Source organism: Cucumis melo, chromosome 8 (assembly GCF_025177605.1).
Source record: "Cucumis melo cultivar AY chromosome 8, USDA_Cmelo_AY_1.0, whole genome shotgun sequence".
Lineage (NCBI taxonomy): Eukaryota > Viridiplantae > Streptophyta > Magnoliopsida > Cucurbitales > Cucurbitaceae > Cucumis > Cucumis melo.
Window position 1 is genome coordinate 27,555,394 of NC_066864.1, and position 15,407 is coordinate 27,570,800.

Genomic DNA, 15,407 nt, shown 5'->3' on the forward strand with positions numbered 1-15,407 from the left:
ATAGCTGCTATTTGGAATTAAGTTGGGTTAATTAAAATTTGGATTGCAACCAACGTCTTCAATTTAAAACTTGGAATTTCTTTTTGTATAACTGCTAGTTGTGGATTCTTGCTAGCTGAAGTTGTGGTTGCTTTATTTTGTAGGACTGAATTTAGCATGTGACTGCTTAAGTTTATATGTGGATTTAGCATGTAACTGAGTTAGGGTTTATAAGTTGAGGCAATGGTTATGATTATATGATTGATATGTGAGATGTTATGGCTTACTAGTAGTTATCCCTTACTTGAAACAATGTGTCCCTTAGCAGTTTGTGTTTCCTTCAAGACTCATTAGTTTTTGTTTCCTTTGGAACTCACCAGTTTTCAGGGGCACACTTTGTCTAGTGGGATAACAATGCAGAATTTACCAGTATTGTGCATCCATAGGATATCGATGCTTAACTGACCCTAGTAGTAGGGGCCACCTGAAAACCATTTATTAATTGATTTATTATTTCATTAAATTATTCTTTCAAAATTTGTTAATAATGAGGCTTTACGTTTTTCCTATATAAGATTATTGAAAAATAGCATTTTAGTAGTTACATGCATGCATACTTAAAATTTTTGGGTCGTTACGAACTACATCATCATCATTCTGTTAAACAATAAACATAATTTTAATAACAGTGACCAGAGTAAGTTTTTCTAAAAAGTTCGTAGACTAAAACATGTACTATTTTAAAAAGAATTTAGGACAAAACTAGAACAAGATGCATGTTAAAATATATATCAACACTAACTAGTTTAGAAGAGTCTTGAAGTATCTATAATATTTTATTAGTGTGTAAATTAGATTTCTCTATATTTATGTTGAAAGATGTAAATAAATATCTATAAAAAAAAAAATCTAGAAATGTTTTAGATTTTATTTAGGTTAAGGGATTCTAGAGAGTTTCTTTAGATAAGGATGAGACTAAAAATATCTTGAATAGTTAGATTTCTATAAAAATGTTTTGGATTGGGCTCTAAGACTTTTATGTCTATACATAGAAGGTATGATCCTTACTTATGAACCAACCAAAGCAAGCAAAGAGAACAAAAGAGGGTTGTCCAAAAGTGTTCATCCTCCCTGGGTTTTGTAATAAAAATTTCTTTCTTCTTAGCGAGTGTCTCTTTCTTTTGTGGCAATTTCCTAAATAGGTACATAATTTAGGAGTCAAAACATAAATATATAACATGATGTTCAAATAATAAACTAAAGGCTTGTTTGAATTGACTTCAAATAGTTCTTAAAAAACTCAATTTTATTTAAACCTTTAGATAAATCTTTTTAATACACTGTATAACTATTTTGAATTGTTGTCAAATCCTTTGATTTTTTTTTTTTTTAAAATGCATCGTAAATACATTGTAAACTCTCTCGAAAAGGGTTAAGTTAATATTATCAAATCATTAAACATTTATTAGAAGTTTAATATAACTCATTTTTTTAAAAATGAGACCGATGAATTTCATCTTTATCTAGAAAACATGTAAAAATGGAAAATCAAACTACCGAACTAAGCTAATTTGAATGTAATTTTCATATTTATCATTTAGTAAATTTACGATTTTTTTACAATACAACAAGTAGTAGGAGATGAAGGATCGTTGAATCTCTAAAAAATATGCTTATATCAAATACTATGGAGGGAAATTCATATTTCTCACGCGATGTTTTGTTATTTATTTATTATTATTATATTGAGGAATTTGGATTAAATTGGAGACGTTATAAATTATATTTTACACATTTATGAAAGATGTTTTAATTTGTTAGGTTTTTAGGGATTGATTTGTTGTTGTGTTGAAAGGAAGGTGTGTTAGGTCAGCAACTTTTTAACAATTTTAAAAACATTTTTCAAATTGTTTGAATTATAATATTGTGTTAGGTAATGTTAGTCATTTTTATTTTGAAGTCTTATGTCTCTTACAACCATATCACAGCACTTTTCTTTATATTTATATTTATATTTATATTTCATCGTCATCTTTTTTATTCAATTGATAACTACTACTGATATTATCTTAAGAAAGATTCCATACCACTTCTTTACTATATATTCAAACAAAGTATTTTCTCTGATTTTATTTATTAAAATTAGTTTTGATTATAAAAAAAAACCCCATGTCGTAGAACTAATAAAACAATTGACCAATTATAACTCGAATTGCCTAGATAAGAAGTTATTGGTATAAATGGTTATCCCCAACGCCTATGTTTAATTAATCATAATCGATCTAGCTATCATATTAATTAAGAGTATATATAATAATACACCTTTAGAGGCAATTAATCAATAATTATATTTGATACAGTCCTTCTTCATTTATTATTATTGAATAAAATTAAATATGATAGTTCAATTTATGGAGTTTCATAGTTTGTCGATGAGTCATTTTCAAATATAGCAAAATCAACCAAAAACATTTATAAAATATAACAAAATTTTAGATTATATCAAACGCTTGATACTGAAACAAACTTCTATCTCTATCGACATTTTTTTTTTATATATATTCTTCGACTTTTGCTTTCCAGAACTAATTTCTACATGTTTGCTATTTTCCTTTTATAATAATAGATATAATTGTAACGATATTCCGCTTAGTTAATATAAAATAGTAGTAATATATAACAACGGATAGCCATTTTAGTATTAGTAATAAAGTGTATAATAATATCCATTTCTCTTTTAAAAACATTACAAACGTACATGACAAAACTTATAGATGATAAATTCTATAATTAATGAACTTTTCTTAGTAGTAGATTTTACCATTAATAGACTCTTATCTTATTACTATTGTTAGATTTCAAGAATTATATCTAAATTTTTATATATCTATAATTTTTTATATGTATATTTTATGTCTACTAATATTTTGAGGCTAATATTACTATAATTGCATGTACAAACCCGATAACTAATCATCGTGTAACAGCACCAACACCTATATAATTACTCAAATGATTGTACAACAAAGAATGAATGCTAATCTTTTAGAGGGAACAAGATACAATTGGTATTAGAGTCAAAATGATATTTGGTTAGTAATATTTACGATTGATATGATAGAGATATTGGTTAGTATTTACAATTGATATACTCCCATGTTTTGTACCATAATTTGAATGTTGGCTTTGTATTTTGTTTTTTAAAAAATACTTTTGAATTTTTATAAGTTTCGATATTATCCTTAAGTATTTTTTAAAAATATTCTCATTGTGAATTTTGGATAAAATTTTTTAATACTTATTTCACTAGCAATAATATTTTAAGAATACATCAAATCTATTGATGTCTGCTAGTAATTGCAAACACTTATTTATATATACTCGAAGATAAAATATTTCAACTCACTACCACCGGATGAAGGCCAAGCCACTGTCTTAGTGCCTCCAACCTTAATATCTTTTTAGAAAATTGTAACGCAAGCTCCAAAACCTACTACCACCATTGATTTTAAATAGAGATATTTGTATGAATGGGAAACAAAGAAGTTCAAAATCATGTTACCCTAACCACTGCCTAACACTCACACTTCATTAGCAAACCAAAATTCCCAGTTGGTTTTGGTGCCCACTTTCTCCTAAAGCCAACATCCATTAACCGACCTACACCCTTAAAAAAAATTCAACATTATTGAAAATGATAGGATGTTTATGATAAAAATAATTGAAGCTTTACATAGTCGTAAATATAATAGTTAGATTCAAATTATTAAATAGTAATATTTTAGAAAATTTGTTAATATAACAAAATCTTCAATGTCTATTGATGATGGACCATATTGCAAATATTTGTATATTATTGATAGACTATCAGATTTTATCGATGAGATTTTGGTTATATTTATAAATTTTTAAAATAGTTTCTATATATACTTAATTATTATTATAGGTAATTAAAATGGATAGTAATTTTTAGAATAATTATTAACTATGTAACAATATTTTTAAAAAAATTGCAAATATAGCAAAGTCTATCAGCGATAGATTTCTATCGTTCATAGACTCCTATAGTTTATCCGTGATAGACTAATATTTGTTACATAGTCTATCAATGATAGACTCCTATCATTGATAGATTTTAACAAATTTTACTACATTTACAATTTTTTTAAAATGTTGCTATTATTTTGAATATAATTTCTACATTTCCAACTACCATCCCTCCAAAATATTCGGGCTACGTATGACGGCCCATTTGCTTGTACAAAACAATGGCCCAACATTTCACACGTTTCGGCCCAACAATGGATGAAGAACCCAGAAGCTTCTTGGAGTAGCTGAGATTGAAGATGAAAACAAGGGCAGACGATTCCTCAGATAAGAATTCACTGAACACAGAAGGAGAAGAAGAAGAAGAAGAAGAAGATGCCTTGCCTTAACATTTCTACAAATGTCAGCCTTGAAGGTATCGACACCTCCTCTGTTCTCTCCGAGGCTTCATCGACCGTTGCCAAGATCATCGGCAAGCCAGAAAACGTACGTTTCTAATTTTCACTATTTAATTTACCATTCACCTTACAACTGTTATTGTACTCGTCAAGGCTTAATCTTCACTTTTCTGTTTGATTTTAGAACGATTGATGAAGTTTTTGATCCATTTGAGAACCTTTGACTTGATTGTCATTTTAGATTGTTCACGGCTAAAATCAGCTATTGGGATGGTATTTTAGGGTTTCTAGATCTTTGTTAGGATGGAAGTTAGAATGTTGCTGTTACTTATAGTTGTGATTATAGTTTTGTAGTTTAGTGTTGATCTTAGTTAATCAACCTAGCTTAGCAACTGTTTAAAGTACTTGGGTATCTTCTTCTCATAGGCGACTGGATTGAGTGCATGACTTCTTGGTTATTTTTAGTTGGTCATTGTGACTATGTCTACCTTTTTACCCAGACCAATCCATGATATTGAAAAACGCAGTCTTAAAAGAGCCGAACAGAACCAAGAAGTGACTCCAATGTAACCTAATTAGAAATCTAACCTAGCTTAGGACCAGATCTCTTACCAAACTTCTTAATCCTTTTAAAATCCTATTATTGTTCTCTAGCTAAGTCCCTCATTTAGTAACAAAATAATTGGCTCTCCAAGGACTGCTCCCCTCCTCCCTCAGGGTGTAGCATCAATTGTTCAATCGAATGGCATCAATTGTTCAATCGAATGGCATCAATTTCCATTATGATTGAGGTTCACCTCATAATTGGGCAAGAAAACTGTCGCTGTTTTTGTTTTTGTTTTTTCCACGTCAATGAGTGTTTGGCCCAGTTTGCATGAATCTCGTCTAATCTTATGAGATAGATAACTTGCTTGTCCTATAATATTTGAGTACGTAGAAAATTTCTAGGATATTAAATTGTAGGTTGGTGACCATCATGTATTGAAATCCTTCTCTTCAATTTTTTTATTATATCCATGATCCTTATTAGGCGAGGCCATCATATGATGGTGAAGAAAGCTGGCAGTTACCTGACCCAAATTCTCTAACTCCTCCTTGTGGAGAATATACGATCGAAGTTTCAATGCAAAGGAAGAATATCTCTAAATATGATCCATACTGTTAAGTTGTTAACACTATGAAAAACCTACATTCAAAGAATTTGACCTTTTAAAATATTTGTCTTACCTAACAAGGAGAGGACCAAGGAGGAAGGGAACCAAGAGCTGCAGAAAAGGCTGAAAAAGGAACTGCAAGAGAAGAGAAGCCATATTCAAGCAACCTACTCTTAGCTCCATTGGAGTTGAACTTCCTCATCTCAAGAAATGCCTTTTCTTTTTCCTTTTTACAAAAAATTCCATTTCTTCTTTAACAATTTGAACGTGACAATTTTTACAAATAATATATGTGAAGAGAGAAGCAACTTGAAATGTTGATGTGCCCTCATGTCCATATTGGTGTTGATGAAGGGATTCTCTCTGAATCAAGGAATGAAGTGGTGCATTTGCTATTCCCCTTTGATCCTGGTAGAGTTTCAGCTTCTTCTGTGACTAGATTTTAAGCTATTAGTTAGAGTACCTTCTTTCCACGCTCATTCAAAGAAGATGAGGTTCATAGACCCTACAGTCACAACTCATACACCATAAGTGAATAAATATAATATTTATTCATCCAGACATTTTATTCTTAGCAATTAGCCTGTTATTAATTCATGTGTGTGACTCCAGTTACGAGATTTGTTGAGGATCTTTTTAGAAATTGTGTGCCGATGTGACAATACATTGGTTTTTGTCAAATTCTTTCTGATGAACTTGAACATCTTGCTGCAAGCAGTACGTAATGATTGTGCTGAAGGGATCAGTACCCATGTCATTTGGGGGCAATGAGCAGCCAGCAGCATATGGCGAGTTGGTGTCCATCGGTGGTCTGAACCCTGATGTCAACAAGAAACTGAGTGGTGCAATTGCTACAATTCTGGAGACCAAGCTATCTGTTCCCAAGTCGAGATTCTTTCTCAAATTCTACGACACCAAGGCAAGTTATTCTATCTTTTTCTAAAGATGGGTTACTGAAATGCATGCACTTCTCATTGCATTTCTTATTTTTGTTTAGGCCCATCAGAGTCAAGAGTATGCACAGTGTTTACATGCTTTACACCAGAACTAGAGATCATGTAACTAAATCTTTTTTTTTTCCTTTTCTGAAACAAATATGCACAACTCCTGGCTGTCTTTTGCAAACCTTTGAATCACTTTTAGACACTAATTTCACATTGAATTCTCTTAAATGGCTTGTGCTAAACCTGGGAATGGTACTGAGATAATTGCTTTGTCTGCTGCTGCAGGGATCCAACTTTGGATGGAATGGCTCCACTTTCTAAGTTACCTTCATCTATTAGCTCTTGAAATTCCCAACTTTTATATGCTGGGACGTACTTATAAGGATTTGGTATTGTTAACTCGCCATATTATATTGAGTTTTATCTAGATGACCTGTGACTTTTGGTCATGAATCATAGATCTAGTTATTATCTACCAACTTCTAATGGGTATTTTTATTGGTTTATCACTCTTAAAAATTTTAATCATTTTAAAAGGCATGCCTAAATACCTAAAGAAGTTGCAGAATATACCTTTAATTGTTTTTTGTTTTCTTATTTTTGTCCTTGTAATCGCCTATCATGTGATGACAAACAGGAAATCTGATTTCAAATTCTATTCTTCGAATGATGAGCAACTAAGTGATAGATAATAATTAAGAATTGTTTTTTTTTTCTTAATAAAAAATTATAAAAAAAAATCTATATGTCAGAGTCGTGTTGTATATATACGTGCGTGTTTTATTGGTGTTTACTTTTAAAAATATAAGTATTTCTACACATTTTTTCCTTAGGAAATAAATAGGAGATAACGAGGAGATTAATTTTCTTTATTTCTAAAATTATGGTTATTTAAAGGGCAACAAATGGTTGTTATTTATTTATTATTATTATTATTAAAGATTAATTTACACTTTTAACTTATTTTTCTTTCTATTAAATGTTTGCATTTAGTTGTTGGCATTAATGTCTATTAATTAATTTAAAATAGTTTTGAAGTGAAATCTTAATTTTAATTTTAATAGTGATGAAACTCAATAAAAATTAATTAAAACTATTTAAAATACTTTATGATTTAACTAGAATGCATTAATCATGACAACTTTTGTACATAACACATCATTCCTTGGACAATTATGTCTTATTGCCAACAAAAAAGTGTGACTAATGACAGCATTACACTTCAACATAAATACATATCATTGACTGTTTTAAACGTTAAAGAAATGCTTGTAATGTTAGGGATTTAGGGAATTGTTTGTTTGATAAGAAATAAAAAATAAACTAATCTTGACACAAAACAATTACAAACATAAATAACAATTGAGGAGGGCAAAGGAACCATGTACATAGAAATTAACCACGAAACTAAATACAAGTTTCGCCACCCAAAAAAAAAAGAAAAACATAAACATATAGAAAGGATTCTTTTTACGGCATTTCAAATATATTGAGTTTTTGTCGTGTGAAAATATTAAAAAGGAAATCGATTTAGTGTTTCTTTTTTTTTTTCATTTTTAAAAATGGAAAAGTATTGAAATTATTTATAAAATAAAACAAAATTTATCTAAATCTATTTAATTTTTTTATTATATTTTATAAATAGTTTCATTTTCATATTATCCATAATAATCTTTTATATATAAAATTAGAGTAGCATAAAATGTCAGTATGTGAAGTATGATCATTTTGATTAATGTTAAATATGGGGTAAATAGAGTCAAAATTAGAAAGGTCTATGTTTTGTAGAAGGAAAAATGGAAGGATTGAAAAGAAAGAAGAGGCAATAGGCAGTGTTATTTTAGGGTAGTTTTAGAAATTATTTAGAAAAATAATGTGATTTGCAAACTGTTTGCAACCATACAGCTAAGGTATTTTATTGTCTTATTCAATTCAGTCTATTGAAGCCACCGAAAATCTTTTTTTTTTTTTTTTTTTTTTTTTTTTTTTTTTTTTTTTTAAATCTCGCCATCTTTGTTATTTTAATTTTCTTTTTTCATATTTGATAACATTTTCGTTTTAGATTTTTTCATCTTTTACACATCTTTTGCTTTTTTTTCTCTTTTAATAATTTAACCAAGTTAGAGATACATATAAGTTTCAAAACTGGCGAGAAAAATATGGATATTATAAAGTAACTCTTAGTCATGAAATCAACCAATTTTTTTTCTTCATTGAATTAAAATGTAGATATTGCTGGAAAAATTTATTGGGATGTAAAAAAAAAAAAAAAAAAAAAACTCTTATCTAGTTTAATTTGAGGAAGTTAGTGATGAAACATGGTTGTCTCCAAAATTAGAGGTGAAAAATAGTGTTAGTTGGAGTTGGTTCTTAACGTTAATCATTGATAGATGAAGTTTCAACCACTGTAAGAATTTTAATTTAGCAAAATTTTCGTTAAAATAAAGGTTGTTTCTCATTGTTTTAAATATTTATTTTCTGCTTTTCTTGAGTTTAACAAAGTTCATAATTTAGTTTTTTTTCTTCTTTAAATTATCTATCTTTTAGAACAAAAAGATTCCATCTTTCCAAACTGAACGGAATAAAAGAAGAAAACACCCCTATTTCTACAAATGATTTGCAAATAACCCAAATATTTTCAAAAGAAAAAAAGAATATTGAAAATGTATGTTGGCTTTGAAATGATAGTTAATCCCAATTGGCATGCATAAGTATTTTATTTATTGTTTATTATAAATTTCTTGATTTATTTTTTTCAATTTCAATAGTAACAAATGCTCTCTCTCAGGAATATATAGAATATATATATTGTTATAAGATAAAGAATAATAAAACAACTCAAGAGAAGAAAAAAGAATAGAGAAAGAAGAAAAAGACAATTGAACTGGTGTATATACAAATGATCTCTACAACCTCTATTGATAGGGTTGTGAGAATAATGATTACAAAACCAAACATAAATAGGGGACAAAAAAGTTATGGAAATTGATAGAGAGGTTAATGAATGAAAAAATCGTGGTGAAGGAAAAAGAATACATCATTTTATATACTTTAATAATTGCCTCATTAAAAACATTGCTAGGAATACTCAATGGGAAAAAACATAGTCAAGAAAAGAATGCAGTATTTTTACTTCCTCTTATGAGTACATCAATTGAATTCTCGAGTTGTTACATTTCAATGTTGTGCTTAAGCTTTTCAAATGTCAGAGTTGGCAATTGCCATTGTAAATAAGACTAGGCAGGTTGTCTTTTGAAGAATTGATGTCATCATTTGATGTTTTGTCTTCACGTAAAAACACTATTGGCTAGTTTTGTACATCATCAATATCGTTGCATGATTTAAAGTAGTTGTTCTGATTTGCTTCATAAGCTGTCATAATATAAAAAATCTTCTATATGTACTAAGTAACTCGTGTAAGATCTAACTCGCATGGGTTAGATAAATAACCTGCATCTTCATAATCAACTAGATCACAATTAGATCTATTAGAATAAATTATTGTGAGCTAATAATTCTTAAATTAAACCTAACATGGTTTAATTCTACTTTAATACTTTTTTAGAAATATTATTTTTTATGTAACAAATACTAAAGATATTACAACAGGCAGTGGATAAACTAGTAAAGATATAAATGCACTTATTTCTCAAAATTATGGTTCTTCAAGACCTCAAATTCTTCATTATCTTTCTGATACCATATGATATATATTTTTTTTTCTCATGGCCAAGTGAATGAACCACCCTAGGAAAGTTCAATGATATAACTAATCAAATTTCATTTGTATTATGCTTTATTTGCAAGTTAAGATAAAACATATAATCTCAAATTCTTTTTAGAGAAATTCTATTGTTTTTGAAATATCTTCAAGAGTTTCTACTCAAATCATCAAATTAGACAAATAGAGGTTATTTTTATACCCTCGTATCAACAAAAATGTAATAAGAGATGAAAATATTCGTCTAGAATATTTTATAACTCTCTTATTAATGAATCATATGATTTCATAACCTTTCATCTTTTAGGATAGAATTATTAATAAATTCATATAAATGTATAATGGCTACATCCATAAGGTATATGTTAAGCTTTGCATACACACTAAGATATGTTAGATATCTCATGGTATTGTATTCACCATAGGAGAATATGTATATCTTATATAACCAATATCAGTTCTTTGCAATAATTATTATGGAACTTGTCCCACTTTCTATTTGTTTTTCTTACAAATACTTTACTTGTATTATGCATGTTCGACATTCTCTAAATGTCTAACTAGTTCTCACGATTTGAAACATAAGTTTATTTTGATTATATTGTTTCTTTTCACATAAGTAAATCCTTTCTGTGTCATCGCGACATTGTTCAATATGTCTCAGTATATATTACTTATTTTCATAAATAATATCGTGAGCAACATTGTATGCAAAAATGTTGTCAAGTTATTTAAGTATGGTTCCATTTCTTGTCATGACATATAATTTTATCGAGATCTCTTTACTATCATTATTTACTTTAAGATTCTTATGAGTGCTCATATTCAGGATTTCTTCTAGAACATCCATATTCTTAACTGATCATTAATTGATTATTTCTTCTTGAAGGATCTTTTTCTTTGAAACTCACATTTGCCTATCACGCTTCAAGCATGTAGTATTGACAACTTGTTGCACTAGGATAACATTCTTAGATGGTAGCTTTGTAACCACTATAACACGGTCACTTTCTTACAATTATAAATGTTCTATAAATTCATCTACATTTGATTTGATATCATTTTATTCCAAATGAGATATCTTTTGAACTTCTAGTTCAAAGTAATTTGTATGACAATCAAAATGAGACAATACTTATGCATTTCCTTTAATTTATTTTTCTAACATTTTCTTAATTTCTCCCCCTAATGTTGGAAAATAATTGTCTCATTAATGAGAACTAACAAATTGCATAGTAAATATATCATCCATCCAGAGTTTAAATTTTTCATCATCTTAAACATGATCTCATATAGTAGCTTTTCTATTCAAACATATGCTATAATATGTTCGTTCACTTATCTCAATCAATTATCAAATGTTTTGGATGCAAACTCACTAACATTTTTAAATCAAAATAATAAGTATATCTATGGTCATCAAGAGAATGCACCAACAAGAATTAATAAATCATGAATCTCTTCCCAAAAGCATGAGAGTTTTAATTTCAATATTCGCTACTAAGAGTTTGATAATTAACCTCTTGAGAACAAGAGACTCCTTGACAATTTATTACTTGAAGGAATCTTCTAGTCCTTCAATGAATGTCAATGTATATTTCTAATCATACATTAATTTCATTATTGACAAAAAATGACTGTCATGTCAAATAAAATTATAATTGGATCAATGAACTTCAGGTTCATTGTTGCATATATATCAATTACATGAATGTGTGTAATATAATTGAGAAGTAAAAGTAGACAAATTTTCTATATATCTACCCACAGAAGATTGTATATAATATATATATATATATGCATATCATATATTATTCTTATAGTCAATCTCCCTAGATATGATATCGATTACAACATATACCTTTCCAATTTACTAAACTTCTCTTTGATAGATTTACAAAGATAGTAAAGTATATCAAGACTATCAAATCATGAAGATGTATTGTTTATTTTTAAGTATAATATGCATAAATGTATTGTTTAGTTTTCAGTTTTTCGATTCAATCAAATCAAATTGTAAGACTAATAACAAATGTACCTTAGCAAACAATTTCATAATTAACATATATTGCATACTTAGTTATCAAATGTTTAAATTCATCTTATTTCAACTTTATATTTAAATTAAAGAAATATGAATGATGGTGATGAGAAAATCAATAATGAATACACTAAATACATAAATATACGACAAAATCATTAAAATAAAAATACTCACTATATTTTTTAATTTTATTTTTTTGTAATATATATAATTATAAAACACACACCCTCCCACTACTTTTTGAATTAATTACTTAAGAGTTAGTGGAATTAAAATATGTAGGATGTGAAGAGTTGGAATGCAAATGGTTTTTCATTTACATTTTAGAAATTAGTTACAAATTAAATATCTTATTAATTCTAATTAACAATACAAATTTAAAGACTTGAAAGTTGAAAAGTTTTTGTAACATTTTTTCTACTATACCAAAGGTTTCCTTGTTTTTTTCTACCAACATTGTTATTGAGAAATTTGGATCCATTCAATGGATTGTGTAATGGGACAAGATTGATATGTCGATCTTTTAGCAAAAATATTATACATGCTTAAATGGCAATGACCCGACGAATTTAGCATAGGCCCCTCAACCTTATTGTCTTTATATAATATATATAAAGAAAATTATTTAATTATTAATATTTATTATTAGTTCAGTGGTTACTCTGTTAGCCCCTTTTCACTCACGTTCATAGATCCGCTACTGGCAATGATTGATCATGTAGGAAAACAAGTTTTTCTTCCACAAATACTGTTAAGTCCACCAAATGACAATGAATATTCATTCAAGTTCAAGAAAAAACAAATTTTCGTTCATTTATGCTTTACAATGACAATTAACAAAGCATAAAGACAAATAATTCCTAATGTTGGAGTATATCTTCCTGAAAAAGGTATTTTCTCATAGACAACTTCATATGTTGCACCATATAGAGGAATTTCAATGAAGATAACAAAAGTTTGGATTAAGCCTATTGGTGACAATAAGTTACTTTAAAAAACATTATTGATAAAAAAATCATTTTTAATATATAAAGTCTTACATTTAAATAATTATATTTTAATTTAATTATTATAACTTATTCCATGACCATCAATTCTATTAGATTTTGAATTTCGTTTTTTAAAATTTAAAATTTAACACAACCTAAACATATATATATATATATATATATATATATATATATCCCCCCGAGTCCCCTCTCCCACTCTGGAAAGCCTATGAGAATCTAACCTATTCGTTTACCGAGACAGCGGACTCAACCCCTGGCGTGCGGGTCGAGAAAGTCCGTCTTTTCAATGAGTTAGTTTGGGATGTGAATTAGAACGAGACGTTATCTGAGTGAATTAGAAAGTCCGTCTTTTAGTAGTACGTGTCTTTTACTGATGTATGTATATATAGGCAGAAGCAGAACATAAACAAGAATGAAAAAGCGGAAACCGATTTTTCAGTAACTTCCCTTTGGCGCTTCCTTTCCCTCGATTTTCGGCCACCCTTCCCTGCAACTCCATACTTTCCGGCCATTTATAAACCGATCTAATTCCTTCTTTCCTTTCCCATTTCCCTTTCCACCACACAATGCAGTCCCCTTCTCCGGCCATCCTCCCCATTTCCAATCCCCAATCCCAACCTCATATCCCCCTTTCTTCCTTCTCTAGCCATCTCCTCCTCTCCCTCCGCCACGCCTTCTCCCGTCGCCGCCCTTGGCCGGAGCTCCTAGATCGCTCCGCCTTTTCCAAGCCTGAATCCCTCACCGAAGCCACTCTTCGCATTCGCAAGAACTACTCTTATTTCCGCGTCAATTATTTCACGATCATAGCCCTAATTCTTGCCATTTCACTTTTCTCCAATCCTTCCTCTCTCTTCCTCTTGATCGCCCTTCTTTGCTCTTGGATCTTCCTCTATCTCTTTCGCCCTTCCGATCAGCCCCTTGTTCTGTTCGGTCGGCTCTTCAGAGATAGCGAGATCTTGATTGGCCTCCTTGTTTTCACCGCCTGTGTTGTTTTTTTCACCAGCGTTGGATCTGTTCTCGTTTCCGCTCTGACCGCCGGTGTCGCCGTCGTCTGCGCTCACGGTGCTCTCCGATCTCCCGATGATCTGTTCCTGGACGAGCAGGAAGTTAATTCGACTGGCTTTCTCGGTATCTTCGCCGGCCCTCCCTCCTCCTCCTCTGCGGCCGCTCCTTCCAGCAGATAAAATAGTGTGATTATTCCGAAAATTCAATACATATGTGTGTCGATTTGATTTGTTCATTCTATTATTTTGTGTTTGAATATTCTTCTTGTTCGATTGAAATAGTGGGGGATTTTTATTCTTTTGTTGTTAAAATGTTACAATTGAAATTTGGTTGGGGATTTTGATTTAAATTTTAAAGGCCGGAGATTTATGTTTATGTTAATAGTTTGTATCAATTTAGGTTTGATTCTTTAACCTAAAATAAATTAGGTTTCATCCTTTTCTTTTTCTTTTATTTAAATATATATATATATATATTTTTTTTTTGCTTTATTGTAAATTTGTTGTACTCAAACATATGTTATAAGAAGAGTAGTGCTCTCTTTTTAACCTTTAATCTTGAGTTATTTCAATTCATTGTTTTGGCTAAAATGGACATTTCATCTTATAAAATTCAAGAAAATTACATAATTGATCTATTATTTTTTTTATTGTCAATTAATACATTCGTAGATAAAAGTCAAATTCTTACCTTTTTTTTCTTTTTTTATTACCATCCAAATATATAGATAGTTTAAATCTTATTTTAACATGATGGTCTTTAGTTCTTAGGACTCAAACTCTTTTAAATGTGCAATATCTAAAACAGAGAGAAGAACTATACACCACTTAATTTGATCCCAAGAATCGCAAAAAAGTAAAAACAAACACAATATTCTTTTATAAAAAAAAAAATAAAAAAAAAAGGTCAGATGATAATAATTACATATATGTGCTTGATTTTGAAATACTTTAATAATTTTTACCACATTAAAAGCTAGGTAAAACTACATTTTTACTCTCTCAAAATCAATTTTATATTTTTAGACACAAATTTTTATTATTCAATTTTTTATTTTTTTCAAATTTTCAAATCGTAAATTTTAGAATCTTAAAATTAGTATATA

The 15,407-nt window shown here is 29.2% G+C and overlaps 2 protein-coding genes across 4 annotated transcripts; both read left to right on the forward strand.

Moving 5' to 3' along the window:
- The first annotated feature begins 4,271 nt into the window (after positions 1–4,271).
- Positions 4,272–7,001, forward strand: LOC103502167 (uncharacterized). Of its 3 annotated transcripts, XM_008466013.3 has the most exons (4): positions 4,326–4,512; positions 6,297–6,497; positions 6,576–6,636; positions 6,808–7,001. In XM_008466013.3, exons 1-3 carry the CDS (start codon positions 4,402–4,404, stop codon positions 6,627–6,629), a joined length of 366 nt encoding a protein of 121 aa, XP_008464235.1. In that variant the 5' UTR covers positions 4,326–4,401; the 3' UTR covers positions 6,630–6,636; positions 6,808–7,001. The 3 variants fall into 3 exon arrangements, with proteins under 3 accessions (XP_008464236.1, XP_050944151.1, XP_008464235.1); XM_008466014.3 differs by lacking the exon at positions 6,576–6,636 and having other exon boundaries at positions 4,272–4,512; XM_051088194.1 differs by lacking the exon at positions 6,576–6,636 and having other exon boundaries at positions 4,284–4,512; positions 6,297–6,501.
- A 6,510-nt stretch (positions 7,002–13,511) lies between these two features.
- LOC103502166 (PRA1 family protein B2) lies at positions 13,512–14,857 on the forward strand. Its single transcript, XM_008466012.3, has one exon. The coding sequence runs from the start codon at positions 13,864–13,866 to the stop codon at positions 14,479–14,481; it is 618 nt and encodes a 205-aa protein (XP_008464234.1). The 5' UTR covers positions 13,512–13,863; the 3' UTR covers positions 14,482–14,857.
- Positions 14,858–15,407: the final 550 nt, after the last annotated feature.